At 39.1% G+C, this 25,338-nt stretch overlaps 1 protein-coding gene across 6 annotated transcripts in view; it reads left to right on the top strand.

Moving 5' to 3' along the window:
* Positions 1 to 25,338, top strand: part of LOC139465667 (serine/threonine-protein phosphatase 6 regulatory ankyrin repeat subunit B-like) — a 229,112-nt gene that overhangs the window by 21,079 nt on the left and 182,695 nt on the right. For 4 of the 6 annotated variants that reach the window (XM_071247411.1, XM_071247415.1, XM_071247414.1 and 1 more), the window contains exon 2: positions 13,231 to 15,732. In XM_071247411.1, coding sequence (XP_071103512.1) covers positions 14,841 to 15,732 — 892 coding nt within the window. In that variant the 5' untranslated portion in view covers positions 13,231 to 14,840. Of the gene's footprint in view, positions 1 to 13,230; positions 15,733 to 20,433; positions 20,485 to 25,338 lie in introns of those variants that run through there. The other 2 variants (XM_071247412.1, XM_071247418.1) reach the window with 2 other exon arrangements.

Here is a 25,338-nt window from a genome sequence, read left to right as displayed (position 1 = left end):
AAGTCAAAATCTTGGACTGTCTTTTGATTTGATGATCAGGCTGACCTGTCAGTTATGTACAGGTCATCACGACTCCTGTTCTATATTTGATTGGTCTGTCAGTAATCACACAAGCAGTTTTTTCAGGAATGCTAGGTGTTAATTTCAGGAGAAAATGCTTCATTGAACTCATGAGTTGAATTCCCCACATTTTCTTTTCTACAACTACCAACAACCTCTCTATGGTGCCTTCCAATGTTTTATTTACTTCATGGCGTAGAAACTGGCAAAACCCCAGTCATGTATTCAAACATAATTCAAAGAACTATCAAATTAATCCACTTAAACGTCATCAGAATTTCAAATGCAGCAATCCCTGTTTTGACAATGTGTTCAAATGGACTTATGTGTGCATAAGTATAACCACACTCTTACATAAGAATGGTCATGATCCTCCGATAGACATTGTACAAACTATAGTCCTGTGTCATTGATGACATCATACCATTGTATGACCTTCTTCATAGTGAAGTGTACTGATAGCTACAAACATGTACCATTGTATGATCTGCTCTATAGTCAAGTATGCTGATGACATCATATCATTGTATGACCTGCACTATAGTCAAGTGTGCTGATGACATCATACCATTGTATGACCTGCTCTATAGTCAAGTGTGCTGATGACATCATACCATTGTATGACCTGCTCTATATTCAAGTGTACAGATGACATCATATCATTGTACGACCTGCTTTATAGTCCTGTGCACTGATCCTGGTCTATAGTCATGTGCACTGATCCTGCTCTATAGTCATGTGTACTGAGCCTGCTCTATAGTCACGTGCACTGATCCTGCTCTATAGTCACGTGTACTGAGCCTGCTCTATAGTCACATGTACTGAGCCTGCTCTATAGTCACGTGTACTGAGCCTGCTCTATAGTCACATGTACTGAGCCTGCTCTATAGTCACGTGTACTGAGCCTGTTCTATAGTCACGTGCACTGATCCTGCTCTATAGTCACGTGTACTGAGCCTGCTCTATAGTCACATGTACTGAGCCTGCTCTATAGTCACGTGTACTGAGCCTGCTCTATAGTCACGTGTACTGAGCCTGCTCTATAGTCACGTGTACTGAGCCTGCTCTATAGTCACGTGTACTAAGCCTGCTCTATAGTCACGTGTACTGAGCCTGCTCTATAGTCACGTGTACTGAGCCTGCTCTATAGTCACATGTACTGAGCCTGCTCTAAAGTCACGTGTACTGAGCCTGCTCTATAGTCACGTGCACTGATCCTGCTCTATAGTCACGTGTACTGAGCCTGCTCTATAGTCACATGTACTGAGCCTGCTCTATAGTCACGTGTACTGAGCCTGCTCTATAGTCACGTGTACTGAGCCTGCTCTATAGTCACGTGTACTGATCCTGCTCTATAGTCACATGTACTGAGCCTGCTCTATAGTCACGTGTACTGAGCCTGCTCTATAGTCACGTGTACTGAGCCTGCTCTATAGTCACATGTACTGAGCCTGCTCTATAGTCACGTGTACTGAGCCTGCTCTATAGTCACGTGTACTGAGCCTGCTCTATAGTCACGTGTACTGATCCTGGTCTATAGTCACAGGTACTGATCCTGCTCTATAGTCACAGGTACTGAGCCTGGTCCATAGTCACGTGTACTGAGCCTGCTCTATAGTCACATGTACTGAGCTTGCTCTATAGTCACGTGTACTGATCCTGCTCTATAGTCACAGGTACTGATCCTGCTCTATAGTCACATGTACTGAGCCTGCTCTATAGTCACGTGTACTGAGCCTGCTCTATAGTCACGTGTACTGAGCCTGCTCTATAGTCACGTGTACTGATCCTGCTCTATAGTCACATGTACTGAGCCTGCTCTATAGTCACGTGTACTGAGCCTGCTCTATAGTCACGTGTACTGAGCCTGCTCTATAGTCACATGTACTGAGCCTGCTCTATAGTCACGTGTACTGAGCCTGCTCTATAGTCACGTGTACTGAGCCTGCTCTATAGTCACGTGTACTGATCCTGGTCTATAGTCACAGGTACTGATCCTGCTCTATAGTCACAGGTACTGAGCCTGGTCCATAGTCACGTGTACTGAGCCTGCTCTATAGTCACATGTACTGAGCTTGCTCTATAGTCACGTGTACTGATCCTGCTCTATAGTCACAGGTACTGATCCTGCTCTATAGTCACGTGTACTAAGCCTGCTCTATAGTCATGTGGGGCGGTCGGGTAGCCTAGTGGTTAAAGCGTTCGCTCGTCACGCCGAAGACCCGGGTTTGATTCCCTACATGGGTACAATGTGTGAAGCCCATTTCTGGTGTCCCCCGCCGTGATATTGCTGGAATATTGCTAAAAGCGGCGTATAACCATACTCACTCACTCACTCACTCACTCACTCACTCACTCACTCACTCACTCACTCACTCACTCACTCACTCACTCACTCACTCACTTTCTATAGTAGGGCAAGATTGACAAAAAAAATGACTGAAGACAGTTTAATGGAATAAAAGGCAGATGACATAATTGTTTTTTTCAAATGTTAAGGGCTTACACAGTTTCGGGTCAATACCCAAAATGTCAGTCAATACCTGGTGTGACCACCATTAGCATTCATCACTGCCACACATCTCCTGTACACTGAGTGGATCAGACGATTTGTGAAGGCCCTAGGGGTCCTCCTGCACACATCCAGAGCAGTTGTGCGTAGTTCATCGGCAGTTGTAGGGACTGGGCGCACATTGTGCAGACGCCTTTGAACCTCATCCCACAAGTGTTCGATGGGGTTCAGATCAGGGCTGAGGGCTGGCCATGATAGCACATGGATGTTGTGTTGTTGCAGAAAGGCCATGGTAGCTCTGGCAACATGGGGACGAGCGTTGTTCTGCTGGAAAATGTGTTGTTGATGTTGTGCAAAAAATGGAACATGATGGGGTCTGATCACTTGGTCTATATACCACTGAGCAGTGACGCCGTGTCCCCGATCTTGACCAACATTCAGAAAGCAATGGGTCCAAGTCTCGCATTAAGTCCAATCCCTGCCCATATCATGATGCTAGGTCCACCCCATGGATCCCTTTCCACAACGTTTCTGTCAGCGAAACGATCACCTAGACGTCGCCAAATTCTGACTCTTCCGTCTGCATGGGAGACACAAAAGCGGCTCTATTCACGATGAAGCCAATTGCGATGACCCTGTGCTGAAGTCATGCTCGTCGATGCCGTGGTTGGAGAACAGGACGACATGCAGGTCGGCGACATCTTAGGTTGTTGGAACGGAGACGTTGAATCACAGTGTCCCGGCTAATGTGTCGGTTATGTGTTCCTATGGTCTGTCGAGCACTTTCACTTGCAGTTAGGAACGGATGTCGCTGGTAATCTGCCGATCTTGTCGAGGTGTGGTGACCCTAGGACGACCGTTCCGAGGAAGGTCATCTGTGGTCTGTGTAGCATTGTATCGATGCAGGAGATGGTAAATTGTGGTTATGTTAACGTTGAAATGACGGGCAACATCTTGTACAGACTCTCTAGCTTCCAAACGTCCGATTGCCTGGTTTCTCTGAATTTGGGTTAGGTGTGGCATTGTTGACCAAGGAGTGGTAGGTCCAAGAATTTGCCACAGTTTTATACCCACTACAGTTCGTGACAGTTCGTGCATTTTCGATTTCGCGAGAAATGGGTGCATGATACCCACATATTCATTGAAATGGTGCGTTTTGGCAATTCATTTTTTATGTTGCGTTTTTACCCAGGGCTTCCAAAATGCAACCAAAAATATTGATAACACCATCAGGCTTCACCACATGCTAAACCTCGTATCAATGTATGGTTCCGTGTTTGTTACTAAACCATTTGCGTTTGCTTAAAACCATTTGCGTTTCTTTTGCATGTGAGTATATGTATAGCAGATGAAGCACATGTGGTGTCTTCTTAGGCAAGTGACTTTGTTCGAAATATGCCTCTTTTCACCCAGCAGTGAAGGGGTACCCAGTAGCTGATCGTGACTGTTAACCTTCTTGTGCCTCACAGGCAGCTTGGGTTGTATACTTCCCAGGGAGCTGAGAAGGATAATAATAAGTGCACACTGATCCTTTGACCAGGATAATGATAGTGTTAGTGCTTTGAGCTTCAACGGATGGACTAGCGCATTACAAATATTCATATAGTACAGTAAACTACGGTTATAACGAACTAGAAGGGACCATTAATTTTGGTTAGTTATAACCGTAGTTCGTTAAAGGCACATATACAGCCTATATACAGAAAATGGACGAGACCAAAAAACCGTTTGTTATATCTGTCAGTTCGGTATACAGGTGTTTGTTAAAAACATAGTTTACTGTATCATTATTTATTATTTTTATTGTTGTTGTTATTGTTATTCTTTTTATTACACAGTGTATGATTGTATATCAAACTAAAAACATGATGATATTCACCCCTTGTCATCATTATGTTGATTATGACATGGTGTCACTTTAACATAGTTCAAGGATATTCTTAAGGTATGGCTCAAGACCTCACTTGTTTGATGTCTTCAAGCTTGTGAGAACATATTCATGATAATAAAGTCAATGACTATTTGCCAGGTCAAGATGGGACATAGATTCTGTGGTTTAAGATAATCTTTTTCTACGCTAACACACAACTGATAATAGCCAACATGTTTGACATGTAGGTGAGTATATGCTAGGTTTTGTATCTTGCTTAATGACAAGTCTGATTTCATACACCTTGGACCATGGTTGTTTCTTAGGCAAGTGGTCAGTGTGTTTGCTCATTTGACAGATTTTCCTGGTTTGATTCCCAAATGAGTCAACTGTGAAAAGACCATTTTGGCATAAAATATTTAAGCCCCCCCCCCCCCCCAATAATTATGTGTCATGTTTATGCCGTTTAATGACACAACGCTTATTATAGCTATCCAGTGAAATGAAGGTGTTCTTTAATTATTGAAACATGACCCTTGATATGACCAGTCCTCGTCTCACCCTTTTCCATGTACACTCAAATGATACTGGGAATGCCTTGTAGAAAAAGAACATCCTGCTCATCTTCATAATCCAGATAACAACCTTTCCATCAAAATATAATTAAAAACATGAAAAACAGACCTCTTAGTCGCCCAAATATTCTTACTTGTATGAAGCTGCGATTTTGAATGTAGATCGATCCTGAACTCACTTGAACAAAATTCATTTTTATTGGTTATTGATTTGAAGCATGTGAACTAGAGACATTCTGTGCTAAATTCGTCATGGTAATACAGATGGAGATGGAGATGTCACTTCTGAAACAAAGCTGTGGTGGTAAATAGTCATGACATCATTGTTTCATTGTATAAATAGAATCAAGTCAAATGCCCAGGACAATCGAGGATGTGTTAATTCCCTTATCATTTCCGACTTTCAGCATCAGGGTCCTGCTCCACAAAGCAGTCTTAAAAGCACTACGCCTACCGTAAACCTGTGTTAAAGTATGCCATGTTTTGTACCAGCTGCAAGAAATGGGTTCATATTCAGCTGTATGCACCAGGTATTTACCTGGGTCCTGGGAAAGCTTAAGAGTAAGTTTAGGGATCCTCATGAATTAGCATGAAGGTGGGAGTCCCAGGTTTTAACATCGTCAAGCTGGCAACATGTGGCAGACATCATAACCTTGTCGACCGCCTTCGAGGTCTAGTGGTAGAGCATCTGCCTGGAGAGCAGAAGGTCTGGGGTTTGATTCCTGGCCGTGTCATACCAAAAGACGTTAAAAGATGGTACTTGTTGTTACTCTGTTTGACTATTGGCATTAACGGGCTAAAACAAGGACTGCTCTTCTCGGAGTCAGTATACTGTGTCTGAGTGGGGTATTCATGTTAAACTGCAGCATGGTATCTCAGTGGGCTATCACTATAAATCAGCATCAGTCCGGACTAATACAAGCAGCCACACACACACGCATGTGCATGCATGTCGCTATTAGTAGTGCAATAATCTTGGATGTGACGTTAAACCCCATTTCACCTCACCTCACCACTATAATCTTGTCCAGGCTCTGTAACCCACCGTAATTATACACATATGTGGAATGCTTGTTGGTAACAAACATTATGATTGTAATTTTAAGAAACCTAGTTAATTTAAATATACATCATAAGACATGCTGCTATTGAATCATTAATTATTCAAACAGGAATTTGCTTTTGGCCCATGAGACTGGCGGTATGTATTATTCTTAATTGTTATATGTTAGGACTCAAAAATATTTTTAGCCGGTTGCGCCTTGATGAACCTTCAATGCCCTACACTTTATAATAAAAAATAACTACAATATCAAAAATGTGATACAGTATATAGGCATTGAATGATCTTAATGAACATTTTATCAATTTGCAGTGGACCACAAGTCTGATAAGGATTCGTTTCATTTCATTGTTCATTTAATACACTGTCACTACACATCTGTGGCTAGTGTTCCAGGTTTGATAACTATGTGCTCATTGTTCACTGTGCCGCCTTGATTGAAACATTAGGTAGACATGTAGCCAGGGCACAGTGTATTGGATGATGCATCACGTTCACATGACTCACAACCATTCAGGATGTGGAATTGTTTTGTGTACATCTATGACTTGGTTGACATGAATTTGTTTGTCTGTTGATGTTTAAATTTAGTTGATAATATGAAAACTTGATAGAATAGCTAGTATAGGAGTGCTGAGTAGATTTTCTGGCAACCAACAATTGTGTAATGTAAATATGTGATAAAAAGATGACCACAAGTGAAGGTCACCAGACAAGAGCACGTACCAACTTGATAAAACACACTGTATTCATAACTGACATTCTTGAACAAAGTGGACAGATAGAATCATATGGTTGACAAAAAAAAGACAGACGTTTGGACAGATATTAGACATTTTTTAAAGTTTTATTTTAAATGAAGGACTTCCAAACAGGAAACAGACAAGACAGAAAATATGTTGTAGCTTTTTGCCCAAATCAGTCTTCACAATGTCAACATGGTGATAATGGTGAATTATACAATCAAAATGAAGATGGTTATAAATGGGCATTCAGAACTTTGAGGATTTAACTGTACAAAATGATGGCCATAGTGTTGTAGAACAGGAGCCTGTTGTCACTGGTCAGTGAGTGGGCCATCTCAGTGGACAATAGCCGCTCAGTGACCATCAGCCTTGGCAGGTATCAGAAGAGACTGACTTAATCAGAACAATTTTACATGCTCAAATAATAAAAGTCAAATCTATACACTTAACAAAAAACTGCCCAAAAGCACTTGTGAAAAAGTCTGGGGATATCCTAGGTATATATATACCGTATGTGTAGATCATGTTGAGTGTAGATATGCGTTTTTAGCCTTGACTATAAAATGTTGTCCTGGCTGCTTCTCATGTTAGAAGGTAGAGAGTTACATGAAGAAAGTCGTGTAAGTATCATTCACAGCAATCCCATTGTTCAAACTGGTTTAATACACTATTGACACAGCCCTCATATGTCAGTGCCAGTTGCTGACACTGGATCAGTGACCGTTGCTGACACTGGATCAGTGACAGGCAAGAATGAGCTTCTGTACTTTCATCCCTGAAGTCCTCATCCTCCCAACTCATGTGCTTACTGAATAATTCATGACTAGCAGTGTGACCAGATCACTGCATACAGCATGGGAGAACAGGTCTGCTCAGGTGATCCCTGACCAACTTCTAGACTATAAACTGTAAGTGATCTCTATGACTATCCCTTACTCAGCCCGAAAATTAACATGTCAGTCCATATTTTCTTGATTAATTTCAGATATGTTTGAAAAAAGAACAGCATGTAGAAGGCATATATAATTGCCAACTAAATATAATCAAAATAGTTTTAGTTTTATCGATAATTTTTTGCCTTTTATGGCAAATTGGTATTGATTTGAGCGTCATTCCTGGGCAGTGAAGGTTGAGTTGCCTGCTGTAGTGACTGGTCAAAGTCTCATGTTTCATTGCACAGATCAGATATATCACAGGTATATCTTTCACTGCTTGACTTCTTTCCTCTATCTTCCTTTTTTCATCTTTCTTTTGCTTTTCTTCCTAATTTCTTGGATTTTGGTGCAGCAGTCTCCCCTACCCCATGCTTGCTGTATGAGTAACTATAATGAGAATCGATCATTCATGATTACCCAAGTGTGATTTGCTGTTTGTCATTGTATCCTGAGGATGTGAGGTGATGTTCATGGTATCAACCACTGTTTTGCCAAGCGGCAGTAAACTACGTTTATAACGAACACGCCTATAATGAACTGACTGATATAACAAACTTATTTTTAGTCCCGGACAGTTGTATATATGCTTATAACGAACTACGGTTATTACGAACAAAAATTAGTGGTCCCATAGAGTTCGTTATAACCACAGTTTTCTGTAGTTCTGACAGCAGTGCAAAACAACATTCACTCTGTTTCTTTTTGTGACTATGATCTAGGGTAATAATCTACATTCATTATATACCCTGGACCTGCTCGCCACTACAGTGACCTCACTAGCTCATCCTGATTCAGGGTAGAATTTCACTCACTCATCATTGTCACAGGTCCTGAAATAAACAAACAATCAAAATAGAGAGATCTATATTCATGATCTTGTTTGAGTGAGCCCTCAAGATATACTACTCAAAAGAAGTTTCAGACCACCTGATTCTTTCATGTTACCTTGACAGATTACAACTATAGTATTAACATAAAAGAATCAGGTGGTTTTTAACTTCTTTTGAGTAGAATATTTAATTGTTGCAGAAGACTTATGAATAACTGGTAGCTGGAAAACATTAGATTAGATGAAATGTGAGGGAAGACCTTGTTGGTTTGGCTGCTTAAATGTTAAGAAAGAAACCCTGAAACACCTTATCATGCCTTATAGCTCTGGCAATTATTGATATTTTATTTGCTATTGATAAGCTGAAAGGTGCAATCAAGAAACGATTACTAATGGCACAGGACCATGTAATAATAATAATAAAAATTATAATAATAATAAACGAGGACTTGTCTGCAAGTTTTTTGCGAGTTTGTTTATTTATTATTTGTAGTTACACGGTCCTGTGCCTTAAAATTATGCTACAAATTGTTCCTTCCCGTGAAGACCCGGGGTAGAATAGGTCTTCAGCAACCTATGCTTGCTGTAAAAGGGGACTATGCTTGTCATAAGAGGCGACTAATGTGATCGGGTGGTCAGGCTCGCTGACTTGGTTGATCCATGTCATCGTTTCCCAGTTACGTGGATCGATGCTCATGGTGTCAATTGCTGGATTGTCTGGTCCAGACTTGATCATATAGCTGGAATATTGCTGAGTGTGGCGTTAAACAACAAACAAACAGACAAATTGTTCCGGTTGTATGTTGCAGGCAAAAGTCAGGTTCAGGTGATATTGAGGGCTTTTTCGGCACATGTTCAGTGTCATCTTTCTATGTTGAGTTTGTTTGTTGTTTAACGCTGCACTCAGCAATACTCCAGCTATATGAAGGCGGTGTGTAAATAATCAAGTCTGGACCAGACAATTCAGTGATTGGCATCATGAGCATCGATCCACGCAATTGGGAAAAGATGACATTGCATCAACCAAGGCAGCGAGTCTGACCACAGGATCCTGTTAGTCGCCTCTTACGACAAGATTAGTCGCCTTTTACGGCAAGCATGGGTTGCTGAAGACCTATTCTACCCCGGATCTCCACAGGTCGTCTGTATTGTGATACATATTGCGATATATTTTGGGAGCTGAAGTACAGTGATTGACACTGATTGTACTTGCAGATCCTATTTTCTACATAGTGGGGAAAGTGTTAGACAGTTTGGTCAATCATCGCCATTTTGGAGTCATGGACACAGGAGAGATAACATGATAGAAAAATCGCTTCTGTATTTCTGCCATTTTGTCAATCAGTATCAAAGGGAAATGTTTGTAAATGAATGTCTGTGTAGATGGTAGGTTAAATGAAACATATAATAACAAAATTTGTCACACTACTTTTAACTCAATATACCAGAACACACTCAAAATATTGCAATACATGTTGTTTGAAAGCGTAACGGGGCGGTCGGGTAGCCTAGTGGTTAAAGCGTTCGCTCGTCACGCCGAAGACCAGGGTTCGATTCCCGACATGGGTACAATGTGTGAAGCCCATTTCTGGTGACCCCCGCCGTGATATTGCTGGAATATTGCTAAAAGCGGCGTAAAACCATACTCACTCACTCACTCACTTGAAAGCGTAACACAGTATACCAGTGTACCAGTAATACTGTGCAGACCTATTCAACAGGTAATGCCAGTAACATGACCTTTTCTAATTTGCATGGTGAAATATGATTTCTTGTTAATCACAAAAGTGAAACTAACTGGTGTCTCTCACAGTCACAGTCTCACACTGTGTTGACATATTCCTGGAAATTATGGAAGTTGTGTTTGGTCTTGTTTCAATGAAACATCGTCAGTCACATAGTGTGAAATACATGGAACTGAACAATGCTGAATATTATATATGCAAAGTATAAATGCACAATATTCAGAAGATTTAATATTAATTGGTTATGCATTTATTTATGTGTGTGTTGAGGGTTAATCAGAACTGTTTGACTTCACACATTGACTATCCATGGATGTAATATTGCATATAAGTTAGGCAGGACTGTTCTACTGTGGACTGTGAGTATTCAAGGATGTAATACTGCATATTGGGTAGACATAACTGTTCTACTGTGGACTGTGAGTATTCAAGGATGTAATACTGCATATTGGGTAGACATAACTGTTCTACTGTGGACTGTGAGTATTCAAGGATGTAAACTGCATATTGGGTAGACAGGACTGTTCTACTGTGGACTGTGAGTATTCAAGGATGTAATACTGCATATTGGGTAGACAGGACTGTTCTACTGTAGGGAGTGAGTATTCAAGGATGTAATACTGTATATTGGGTAGACAGGACTGTTCTACTGTAGGGAGTGAGTATTCAAGGATGTAATACTGTATATTGGGTAGACAGGACTGTTCTACTGTAGGGAGTGAGTATTCAAGGATGTAATACTGTATATTGGGTAGACATAACTGTTCTACTGTGGGGAGTGAATATTCAAGAATGATATACTGCATATGAGGTAGATAGGACACTTTTGCTGCTCATGGTAAATACAGTCTTTCCTTGAATACATATTGAAAACATTATCAGTTGTGTAGCAAATTGTTTTAGTATTCAAAGGAAAAATAACTTCGATAATATTTTTATTGATAAAAGTCATTTTATGATAATTATGGTGTGGATTATGTTGCTTTGCAGACTGATAAATTTTCTGAGTACACAACAAACCAAGAACTGTTTGATGCCATATTAATGTGTGGTAGGAGTCAGAAAATGACACACCTCAGCTTTTCTTTGCCTTTCTAACTGCAGGGGAAATAACGTGACCAGACTTTTGGGCATAATTTGTGTAAAATATGCAAAAATTGTGAGGCATAATTTGAACATGTTGAATTTATTTTAATTTTAAAAAATAAAACTCTTTAAGAAAGCTTTTGGAGTCAACTTTCAGTCCAGTTAAATACAAGTACATGTCAAATCTTCTGACAGTAAGTATTATAAGAGAGGATTAATGCATTCTTAGCAATAGGGTAGCCTCAGTGGTTAAAGCATTTGCTCGTTTCGCCGAAGACCCGGGTCCAATTCCCCTTATATTTACCATGTGTAAAGCCCATTTCTGAAGTTGCCCTCCGTGAAATTGCTGGATTATAAGTGGTGTAATACTATGCTCACTAAACCACTCGAGAAATATCCCATCATGATAAGTAAGAACAGTTACTTTTGCCACTGAGTATACATGTGAACAATGGGACGTGTGTACTCATAATGTGGCACCTAGATGTGACCTTTCACTTCTGTTGTATCACGATTGATAACAATTATCTCCCGCAAATATCTGTTTGTCTTAGAATAAACATCCATTTTCAAGGCCACTTGATGGTTTATTGTTGCCCTAATCATGGATAATTTGCTATTTGCAACAACACTATTCACTGAATGTATTTATGACAGCAAGCGATTGACTTTGGCACATTAGCATGTGACCCAGATACTCAGTGCCAATGACATTTACACTTATCGTCACTCTACTCGGTAGGTTGTTGAAGAATATTTGAAAGCAATTTCTATGGCCTGATGCAGTTTTTGCTTATTTTCAGGATGAGGCTACCCTAAATTTTACAAAATTGAATGAAATAAATGTACATTTTGGTTTGGAAAAGTTTTGGTAAAAGTGATGTTATTGAAAACATGAAAGTGAAGAGCTCTTGTCTTGGTTATAAAATATAAGACCTGGGCACCATTCCACAAAGCTGTCTATGTGATACAACTGTTGTAGCTCCAATACAGTACTTTTTTATACCCCCGATCTATAAAGTTATACCAAGGAATTCCATCTGTCCTTTCATCCATCCGTCTGTCCCAGGAACATTTTTTTTGTGAGACCTATAACTTGAAAACTACTGCATAGATTCTTTTCATCTTTTCAAACTTGGTGAACACTTGTTATACCTATAGGACATGTAGGAGAGGAACAGTGCAAACTTTGATTTCAATATTTGGATTTTCTGAAACAATACAGCTTTTATTCATTTTTGTACTTAGAATCTTTTCAGTTAAACATTTGTGCAACCTGTAACTACTTCAGTTTCCAAACTATTAGGAGAGTGCAGTTTAAAGTTTGTTTTCAATGTTTGGATTTTCTGAAAAAATACAATATTTAAACAAAAAAATTTTTACTTTGAATGTTTTTACTTCCAACAATTATGTGACCTATAGCTTGATAACTACTTCTTCATAGATTCTTTTCCAACTTGGGGTACAGCTTTCCATACCAATAAGAGAAGTGCAGTGCAAAGTTTGATTTTGCTAAGTGGATTTTCTAAGAAAATATTGTTTATTTGCTTTGAAATATATTTTACTGTAGTCAAAGTCGGGTGTATTAGTGAGTCCTGCTCACTTTTTACCTTGTTAGATTTGTCTTTTACTTATAATACCTGTAGCCTTAGACCATTTTGCGGATTGAGGTCGTGATTCCAAAGTGATTAAGCTGTGACAATCATTTACAATATTCATGATGCTATTGTGCAGAGGTACAGCAGCTCATAAACTCAGAAATTCAGATATTTCGTATTTGTTCTAACATGTTTTCCAATTCTGTTTCAGATGATGTTCAGGAAAAATGCATCACAATTTGAAAATGACGACACCCTGTGATAGAAAACCCGGTCTTTCCTGGTAAATCCGCATTCCGCACTACAGCACCTGCCAGACTACCAAATACTACACTCCAAATACCCTATACCACACTGACAGTGTCCAGCCAGCCCAACTCCAACCCTGCCTTGCCTCACACTGCATCAGTGATCTACATAAGATTACACTGGTATGTGTAATCATTAAATCATCTACATAAAATGAATGATTCAGTCTGCCTCATATCAGATCTAAATCTGACTCCAGTCTCTCTGTGCATCAAGGGAAACACTTCAAGATGAGCATGTTGAGCTGGACATCATGCTCAGTATTTCTGGTTCCTCAGTGAGGTGGAGAAGTCCTGGAGATTTTACAACTCTTCTCTCACTGTGGCACCATAGGATTTTATGAAGAGCCTAGAGATTTGACAACTGTATCTAGCTATACTGCACATTTGAAGACTTCTGCACTGGCTTCATTATCCCCAAGCGAGTTCCTCCCATCATCAACCTTCACACTGATTTCTTAGAACATTGTGTACTGGTTTTAATCTGACATTTGAACCAAAATTTGTCACCCTGCTGATTTGTCTTAAAGCCATACTCACTCCCTCACTCAATACATGCTGCAGATGCCATACAGTACACACCACTGCACTGGTAATTGCCAATGAAATATAAAACTGTAAGTCTAATAATGTGGAGGTACGAGTTTGTGTACATAACATGAAAGTATGATAATGTTTGCAAAATAAGTGAACAGAGGGACAGAATCATGAGTATGTAAGTTTAGGTTTGTAGATTACAGGTACAAATACCAAACTAAATTAACTTAAATGATACAGATATCTATTTGAAATGTTGTCTAAAAACAAGTCTGTGAATAAAATGGAGTATGAAGTTGGAAGAAGAGCTTCATGTTTTCTGAGAAATTTGTTTTTAGTTCTGAATTGAAACTAACATATGTCACACCCCCGTCATTCCAAAACCCGCACTGCACAGGTACATGAAGATCATCTGGCCGAAAGTTTTAAATCTTTTTAAACAGACCATGAATATTTTATGATCTTCTAAAGTAGCTGTTAAATACATCTTTCTTTTCAGGCAGTGTTTGCTTTTAATTTTTGTTCCATGATAAAGAACACATATTTTTAATATTTTCTTAGCATCATACAACACTAACTGTATATTCCTATTATTTAAATTATTCTTAGCCCATTTTTTGTAATCTATAAATTGCTACAGCTTTATTATTATAGCTTGCTTATGCTGAAGTCATATTGGAAAGAGTTGTGTCCCTTTAACTGTTGCCCGTAACCATCAAGGTAAATGTGACTGTTATAAAGATAATGCAAATAATGAATAAATATTAATGAAAAACATTTGTCTGAAAATATATAAATGATTATTATTTAGGTTTTTTTAAAATTTTATTAATAGTTTTATATAGAAAATATCTAATTAATAACTAATAGTTTGTAATTAAAGAAAAGAACATATAAAACAAATACACAAGGAACATGGACCTTTCTCAGAAATAATATATTACAACAAATATATTTGTCATAAAGATTCACTATCATGCTACCATATGTCCCTAACACAGTTCAGTCACAAAGCAACACAGAAAGAGGGAACGATCAGATTCTGAGGAGAAGAGGTGTTTTAAATCGAACAATGGCAAACCATCACTTTACTCAGTCTGTCTTTGTGACGGGGACTCCTAGAGAACACTCTCCAGTCCAACAGCGTTGGATGGGTGAATCTTGTGAAGTTGTACCCCGAACGACAGGGGGATTTCAAATCTACCAACCTAACGCAGCTGCAGAGTATATGCAAAAACAGGATGAAAAGAAAGCTGATCTTCGAAATGATTTAACGCGAAGTATAGAAATGGCAGCTTCCAAATACAAACATAACATTCGTAATCCTGAGATGAAGAAGATGCAGATCGAACGCTCGATAGTGTATGAGAAAAAACGAGCAATGACGAGATCATTGTATGTGTCAAGGCATCATAACACTGGTACTCAAGAGCGAATAAGTCATCATGAATCCCTGCTACCGGCAAAGATGACGCGTGAGCATGAATTTCAGTGCAGTTGCAAGGAGTATCATTCCCATCCTCTTGTAGTGGTGGGTACACCTGTCAACAAAAGCATTGCTGCTGAAATGCGGAAAAGGGAAAAAGTGATTGCAGCATTGAATTCATCGACTTCCCATGTTGACACACATGATGATCCAAGAAATATTTTCTGGTCACCTGAGTTGTCCTTCCATCCTTACAAACATGGTGATTCATTGGTAGATTTTCCTTCACTTTGGCTGAAAGAGAAAGAGCTGAAGAATCACCTGAAGAACCCTGGGATACAAGTGACTATGCTACGTGGTGCAGTCCCTGACCTGTGTAAGCTGGCCGTGACCTGTGGCCCTGTGCGTCTGCTGCGATGTCTCATCGATCTGTCTCTCATACGTGAGTATCATTCTTTATGGATGACCCTCATTAACCCCAAGGCAAATGAGTTAACTGACTAAATAAGTCCAGTTTCATCCCTTGCCGAGCTAGGCTGGTATTATGGAGTTACATTTTGGCTGGACTAACGAGTCTATGCATAATCCAATCACAATCACGCAACGAAATCCGGTTCGTAAACTGTGATGCAGTTTATGTTGATTGCAATATTTGCAAAGCATGTGCACCGACAACTCATTGTCAACAGTTATTTACCAAAACTTTTCATGTTTTTAATCAAGGTGCTCACGTGATTTGATGCACTTCGGGATGAAGGACCCGTTTTATCACAATTTAGATCTTGATTATCAATCAGATCGTCTTGACTGGGTGCCGCCATTGTTTGAAGCAAATGCAAGTGATACGAGAGGTGGAATCTGATTGGTCCATAGGAGAAGCATAGAAGGGACATAAGTCGAAATAGCCACTGGTGGCGCTACGGTCGAGCCAAGTAACTCCAGCCTTGTTCGGTAAGGGTGGAAACTGGATTTTTAAAGTTAGTTATCTCTCTTGCCTCGGGAAGATGTGTAAGAGCAGACCAAGTACAAAAAACTATATCGTTGTCAACATTTATATATTTGTTTAATATGTGTAGATGTTGTATTATTAAATGCAGCATTTACTCTGCAACCATTTTTTTTTTAATCCAGAAATTTCACAGTACCATCCAGATTAACGAGATCTTGGCGTATACTTTGAAACAACATTCTTTTGGAACTGAAGTGATACACCATGTACCTTATTTCATATTTACATTTAGTACTAGCGACTAAATGTTTTTATTGCAGGTATATCATCTTATGTTTACAATTTTACTTACTTCCTGCTACGTCATAGCACGCGCGTGTCTTCGGAAGTTACGTAACCATCTCGTGGTGACGTAATCACTGTTTTATTTTTTCATTACGTAACCGTCTCTACTCTTCACTTTCGCACAGCTGTCAATCCGTGGAACATCGCATTGTCGCTCTCCGCTTTCCCACCCGCCCGCCCTGTTTGCCTCCATCTATCTCATTTCCATTGTACATCAATTTTATTGTCTATGACAGGTACCAGGCACAACAAATTGTACATATCTAATTATATATCTCTCTAATATTGTACATATCTTGACAATGTGAATAAAACAAGTCGTGGAGTGGCGTGGTTCTTCTGGGCTACCTCCTATATCATCATAATTTATATTGATATATATACTAATTAGGGTTTCCGGTTACCTGCTTTCCAGCGGGAACCCAGACTGGGTTACCTTCTTACCAGTTGGAACCCAGTCTTTCCCGGGTTTTCACTCGGGAATCTAGTAACAATTATATTTGGCAACGCAAGTTGCCACATAGCTGGGCCTGGCGGCGTTCGCTCCCATTTAGACCCGCAGCGTTGGTCGGGTTGCGTCGTTTCCGTCATTTGGGCCGTAGCATTAAGTATATATTAACAATTAAATTTGGCCTGGCGGCGTTCGCTCCCATTTAGACCCGCAGCTGTGGTCGGGTTGCGTCGTTTCCGTCATTTGGGCCGTAGCATTAAGTATATATTAACAATTAAATTTGGCCTGGCGGCGTTCGCTCCCATTTAGACCCGCAGCTGTGGTCGGGTTGTGACATTTCCGCCATTTGGGCCTTACCATTAATTATATATTAACAAATATGTTTGGCGACTCAAGTCGCCACATAAATACTATTTATTCCATTGCTAAATTGGGGTAGCCCTTTAGAACCTCCACACCCTCGGCCATTAAATCCACTGTTGCGTCTTTGTCATTCTTTCAACATAGCCCACCTTCCTCAGGGAGGTGGGCCATCGCTGTAATATCCTGCAATAAATAGGAAGTATCTATGGTGAAAGTGAAACACCATGTACCTTATTTCATGTATAGGAAGTATCTATGGTGAAAGTGAAACACCATGTACCTTATTTCATGTATAGGAAGTATCTATGGTGAAAGTGAAACACCATGTACCTTATTTCATGTATAGGAAGTATCTATGGTGAAAGTGAAACACCATGTACCTTATTTCATGTATAGGAAGTATCTATGGTGAAAGCAGCACCATGTTTATGTGTTCCCGTTTGTATTGCCGTGATAGAGAGTGTATGCAGCTGTGAATCCATCAATATTTTTGTGTTCCCATGTTTATAACCATAAGTATAAATACAATCATTGTTAATGGGTGATTCTAGATTTGCAAGAATGAAGCTTTGGTAAAATAAAAAAAACAACTCAGAAAACAAATTTGAAAAGTTCAGAAGAAGAGAAGAAACATTTTTAATATCAAAGTGTTCATACAACATATTGTTACATATTGTAACAGCAAAAAAATTTCGTTACTCTTAAATGAGCATTCTGAAAAATAATATTTCCAGAAATATTCAGGTGAGCTACAGAGATTTGTTACTCGTTTTCTTCACAGAGATTGTTGTGATACTTAATGAGCTGCATCATGTCCAAGGTATATCTTCAACAAGGAAAATAATAAAATATTCTTCGTGGATATGATATTTGATCTATTCCCCACCCAAATCCCTCAGTTGTTGAGTTGTATACCAGGTTACAGGTAACAATTTCGATGAGATGTTTTTATCCTGTATGGCTCATTTTATTTCATGTACGCTTATGTTTGTGGAACATTCATGAAAGTGTACCGTATATAAAAGATATGCCGGGAAGGATGCACCATTTCCTGAAATGGGGGAGGTGGGGTATCCTAATAGTTGAAGCATTTACTTGTTGTGCTGATAGCCCAGGTTAGATTCTCCACATAGGTACAATGTTTGAAGCCCATTTCTGATGTCCCCCACTGTGATTTTGCTGGGATATAGCTAAATGCGGACCAAATCCAACTCATTTATTCATTTAACCTGAAACATTTTACAAGCCTGAAGAACACCCACTTATGCCGGAAATTCTGCTCGGCCTTTTGATACTCTCAAGTTTACTTGTGCCAATTAGCATCCCTGTGGCATGTCTTTACTCAATACTTGCCAATATAGGCCCTATTATGCCCCCTTCTCTCCCCAAACAACATTTTTGTGTTTCTAGACCCCACCTGCACCATTTTCAACCCCCCACGTTGTTCATTTTTTGTGTTTTCCCCCAATTTTTAACAAAGGGCAGATAACTCTAACAAGCTTTATCAAAAATGAAAGAACATACTGCACATGATGCAAGTTATGTCTGTGCAGGTTGTATGTGCGTGTGTGTTGCAGGGGATGGGGAGATTAGGCCTTTAGGGCTTGTCAAGTGTAGTCTAGACACCACTCTACAGAACTTGTACAAATCACTTCGAAAAAGGTATTCTAATACCAGAGACAAATACGTTTTTCTTCCAGAATAGAAAGGTTGTACTGCACAGGTCAGTGTTTGTGAAACATGTAAATTTGTTTGTCAAAAAAAAAATAGGGCATCCAGGGGAAGGTCATTCAAAAATAGGATAAAAATTAGGGGAGGGTAATTATTTTCAGTACATTAATGCACAAAAAAACTCTTGACCCACCCACCCATTAATATATGACCACTCCCTTATTACCGAAAGATGATGATCAAATATGTGAGAATAAATTGAGAATATATGTCAATTATAGAGCATCCCAACTACTTGCATGGTTTGTTCCCCTGTACAGATGTGCCTGTACCATGCAACATGTTTCTCCTGACCCAAATAAAATCTGTTTAAAAATATAGAAGAGAATTTGTATTTTTATGGAATCTTACAGATGTAATTGCACATTTTAAGTTAAAGATCAGTTTAAAGAACAACAAGAACAAACATATTTTCAAAATATTCAATTCTAACATTTCTAAAGAAATTTTTTACTTGTTTCCGTGAGGCCTAAGTGGCGGCATTGATGTTGAGCTTGGAAGTAGTCTGATGTACTGTACAGGTTTAAATATAAGTATCTGGAACCATTTTATTAAAAGTTGATTGACTGGTTACATAATATAAGGGGAGGCCACAGGTGGTTCAGTCATCTAAGTTGCCGCAATTGGCTGTGCAAAGTTGCATCACTTGGGCACACCAGATTGTGGATTTGAATCCCCACCTCACCCCACCCCACCCCACCCCACCCCACCCCACCCCACCTCAACCAACCCCACCCTACCCCACTTCACCCCACCTGACCCTATCTGGGTACCTGCTGTCGGTCTCTCTAGTTGGGTACAAAATTTGTGTTTGGGAATTGTTTTACTGGAGCCCTGGAAAAAAAACCTGTTTAGATACATGTTTTACACAATCTGATCATGCATACATTGATATTGAATGAACCTTTATCTTAACTCAAATAAAATCTGACGAATGCATGCATTGTTAGAAAGAAATGTGACCATAAGTGACTTGTAGTATAACCATGGAGTTTTATTGTTTATAATATAACATGACTTACCATGGGTCTGGGTAGTCCAGTGGGCACCCAGGTCCTACTGACGTCCCACCCAACTAGTGTACCCGAGTTACCCATCCCAGACCTAATCAGAGGCAAATAAGAAGAACAGATCATGCCACAGGAGGTTTCTAAGAATTGTTAGCCAGGCAGTGATGTGACTACTGATGTGGTGCATTGTTGAACCCCATGATGACTTGCTAATGCCACACAGACCACAAACAGGAACTAAGTCATACAAGCATGTGACATGGCAGAAGGATATAAACACGATTGTCATAGGTCTGCAATTTGATCTTGTGATGCAGCTGTGAGATTCAACAGTTTTATGGGAATGTAGGTAAGAGTTTTTTTTGCATTGGATGAAGAGAAGATATTTGTTTGTTCTTATCAAATAACATGTTTTATCTCATTGAGTGACACAGCCACGAGTGGCAATGTCAACGTTGTCAGGCCACTGGATGAGATAAACATGATAGTTGATAAAGAAGGGACAACTGTTCTCTTAATCATGTGTTTTCTTTATGAAGCGATTGAAAGTACCAGTTGTTCTGACATTCAGTATTACTTCTCTAAAGTGAATATTGATTTAAAAAACAGCATATTTAGAGTCCAACGCCCTGTGTTTTGACAGCTGTACATCAGCTGAGTAAAGTACAGTTTTATACAGGATATTTGAGTTATGTTGCCAAATGACATGTTTAGCTAATCTGTGATATTTTCATGAGTGACCCAGCTATGTGGAACTCTCGACATTTTGTCAAAATGAGACAAACATGTTGTTTAACAAGAAAAGACAAATGTTCAATGTTTTACCAGGGCTTGATTTAGCTATATATAATATGCACCAGTGCAACCTATGTACAATGAATACATAATAGCATCAGTTGTATGGAAAAAATGTATTCTCCTGTTTTGTTTACTGCATAAGTTGAGTATAGAGAACTGTGTAGAACTTAATCAGTGAACTTACAATCTGCTATTGTGTTCTCTTGAAAAAATGAGTTGTAATCTGGAGATAATCTACTTATGTAACTTTGTACAGATGCCCTTATAGACACTACTGCACTGAATGAACAGGTAAGACAGCAACTTCAGACAAAGCTAATTTATTTGAGGCATGTTAACAAACTAGCTTTTTTAAACCTGCACATGAATGGTTTGAACTTCATTGATTTTTGTAGTTGATGTCTACATTACAGTGTGAACGCCATTTGTTGTTATGTAACATGGATTCTGCTAAACCTCAGTGAAAGAAGAGAGTGGTAGAGAGTAGTACTTAACTTGTACAGAGTATTATTTTACTTGAACAGAGTGATACTTCACTTGAATAGAGTGACATTTTACTGGAACAGAGTGATACTTCACTTGAATAGAGTGACATTTTACGGGAACAGGGTGATACTTCACTTGAATAGAGTGATATTTTACTAGAACAGAGTGATACTATACTTGAATAGTGATATTTTACTAGAACAGAGTGATACTTCACTTGAATAGAGTGATATTTTACTAGAACAGAGTGATACTTTACTTGAATAGTGATATTTTACTAGAACAGTGATACTTCACTTGAATAGAGTGATATTTTTCTAGAACAGAGTGATACTTCACTTGAATAGAGTGATATTTTACTAGAACAGAGCGATACTTCACTTGAATAGAGTGATATTTTACTAGAACAGAGTGATACTTTACTTGAATAGTGATATTTGACTAGAACAGAGTGATACTTTACTTGAATAGAGTGATATTTGACTAGAACAGAGTGATACTTTACTTGAATAGAGTGATATTTGACTAGAACAGAGTGATACTTCACTTGAATAGAGTGATATTTTACTAGAACAGAATGGTACTTAACATGAAGAGACTGATATTTACTAGAACAGAATGGTAATTACCTTGAACCAGGTTTTGTTTTACTTGAACAGAGCTACTTAAGTAGAACATCAATGCTTTACTAGAACACACTGTTACAACAGTTGGACATCTCACTGTAATTTTGCTGTGATGTCACAAATAAATATCTCACTGTAACACTGCTGTGATGTCACAGTTGAGCATCTCACTGTAACACTACTGTGATGTCACAGTTGAACATCTCACTGTAACACTACTGTGATGTCACAGTTGAACTTTCACTGTAAGGTTGCTGTGATGTCACAGTTGAACATCTCACTGTAAGGTTTCTGTGATGTCATAGTTGAACATCTCACTGTAACACTACTGTGATGTCACAGTTACACAACTCACTGTAAGGTTGCTGTGATGTTACAGTTGAACATCTCACTGTAACACTACTGTGATGTCACAGTTGAACTTTCACTGTAACATTACTGTGATGTCACAGTTGAATACCTCACTGTAAGGTTGCTGTGATGTCACAGTTGAATATCTCACTGTAACACTACTGTGATGTCACAGTTGAATATCTCACTGTAACACTACTGTGATGTCACAGTTAAACATCTCACTGTAAATATTACAGTGATGCCACTGTTGAACATCTTTTCCCTGTTATCTTAAAGGTTGGCCACAATATCATTGATAGTGTGATCATTTTTTATTAACATGTGGATGGACAACTAAAAACATCTGCTGCATGGAAGACTTGAAATGAAAAGAGTTCTCTATTTTAACAGTTATTTCAATGCGTTGTTCACATAAGGCCATTAGAACTGTGTTTTTAAGTAAAAGGGAGACTACAATAGAATCACTAGTGGGAGGTTAAATATTTCAGTTGAGACCCACCAACCATTTTCTAAAGAAGTAAATAAAGATAAAAATAAAGAAATTAAAATTGCCTAAAACACTGTTTTCTGGCTCCCTGGTAAGATTTTGTTAGGGTCAAAGAATCAGGAATTTGAACATGCAACTGGTATATTTCAAACATGTGGTACTTAACATTTTGACGCAGAAGAAATATTATTACTGTTGTTTGTGCAAAGTGAATGATAAAGTGGTCATTTGTCCCACAGTTTAAGTTCACAATGTGGAGTCATGGAAAAGTCCAGAGTTGTCAGATTTTCCTTCATGATAAAATAACGTGGTAAATTGACAGAGATCCGGATAAGTCCAATTTTGAAAGATTCCACTTTATGCATGATCACAATTAAAGCTGATTCAATTATGATGTATATAACATGTGTAACATTAGGAAATTAACAATTGCGAAAGGATGTCCACACATCAGAATAATGTTAGTTATGGTGTCTTTTTGGACGTATACGGTGTTATGTTAGGTAAGCAGAAAAATACTGGCTCAGTATTTTGTATACGGCAACTAAAGACACAATAACAACAGATATCTGTACCAGAATTTTCACGTAAACTATGTGAAGCGGATGTTGGAAAATCCAAGATGGCTGTTACTGACGGTATACTGTCTCATATTAGGTCAGTAACAAACATTTTGGAATTTTACTGATGCTCTACGTGCTCATGTGGGGTCAGTAGTTCTACTCTCTGATTGGTCAATCTCACTTTGACGCTTAATAAATCTTGATATGAGCTCTTTCAGCCAATGAATGTTAATACTACCATCTATGATATCTTATTAATGTGTTCATGACATATCACATCAATGGCATTGCCCTTGACTTTCACTGATGTAAGAGACAGACCTTTATCGGATGACCACTGGACTGTTGGCAATGCTTCAACATTATACAAGTGATGGGTTTATCTGACTGGCTGACGTGGCACAGTCTGTTAGCCCTGACCACTATGCACTTGAACTATCCTGCATGATAGCAGAACTTTGAAATTAGACAGAGTTTTATTCGGAGTAAATGGTGGCAGATGTGGACAAAGCATTTATTCTAAACAGGGCATCAGGCCATCAGGGCATTGACATATTTGTTTTGGTTATGACACTGAAATATAAACTACATGCAGAAGTCGGATGAATAGTTTCAAAAATAAAAACATAAGGGAATATGTTTTGAATAGGTTAGGAGCTTTGTTCAAGGCTTCAGAGTTGATGTATTGATTGCAGTACCTGACACATGATACATGTTGTTGAATTGCTTGTTTTAACTTTTGGCTTACGCTGACATGGGTACAGCTCTCTACGAGCATGTAGATACATGCAGTAAGAGTTTTTAGACATTTTAAGAGAAAATCCAAACAAAATACCGAAAAAATGTCAAATTGTGGACTTCCATTCATGAATTTGAAGTGTGACGAACAACTTGGAGCAATCTCATTAAAGTCAGATGTGTCTCTGTGTCAAGACCTGACGAGACCTCCATGTCACATCAGCTGAACCACGAGCAAACTTGGACTGCCCAATCAAAATGACAGGTGCATGGGATCTTGAGTCAAGATGTCAACTGTCTAAAACAATTCAGCCTCCTTGATTTGGAAATTTTGATCTTAACAAAAGAAAAATGCTACTGAACAAACATATACCCACCATAGTATACCCTTTGGGTGAAGATGCCATGGCATTCAGAAACAACACTATACCCTCCACAGTACACCTTTGTGGGTGAAGATGTCATGGCGCTCAGAAACAACACTATACCCTCCATGGTACACCGTTGTGGATGAAGATGCCATGGCATTCAGAAACAACACTATACTCTCCATATTACACTGTTGTTGGTGAAGATGTCATGGCGCTCAGAAACAACACTATACCCTCCACAGTACACCTTTGTGGGTGAAGATGTCATGGCGCTCAGAAACAACACTATACTCTCCATAGTACACCTTTGTGGGTGAAGATGTCATGGCGCTCAGAAACAACACTATACCCTCCACAGTACACCTTTGTGGGTGAAGATGTCATGGCACTCAGAAACAACACTATACTCTCCATAGTACACCTTTGTGGGTGAAGATGTCATGGCGCTCAGAAACAACACTATACCCTCCACAGTACACCTTTGTGGGTGAAGATGTCATGGCGCTCAGAAACAACACTATACCCTCCATAGTACACCTTTGTGGGTGAAGATGTCATGGCACTCAGAAACAACACTATACTCTCCATAGTACACCTTTGTGGGTGAAGATGTCATGGCGCTCAGAAACAACACTATAAACCTCCACAGTACACCTTTGTGGGTGAAGATGTCATGGCGCTCAGAAACAACACTATAAACCTCCACAGTACACCTTTGTGGGTGAAGATGTCATGGCACTCAGAAACAACACTATACCCTCCACAGTACACCTTTG

This window comes from Haliotis cracherodii, unplaced genomic scaffold (genome assembly GCF_022045235.1).
Source record: "Haliotis cracherodii isolate W230 unplaced genomic scaffold, xgHalCrac1.p SCAF_18, whole genome shotgun sequence".
NCBI lineage: Eukaryota > Metazoa > Mollusca > Gastropoda > Lepetellida > Haliotidae > Haliotis > Haliotis cracherodii.
This window is presented reverse-complemented; position numbering and strand designations above follow the sequence as displayed.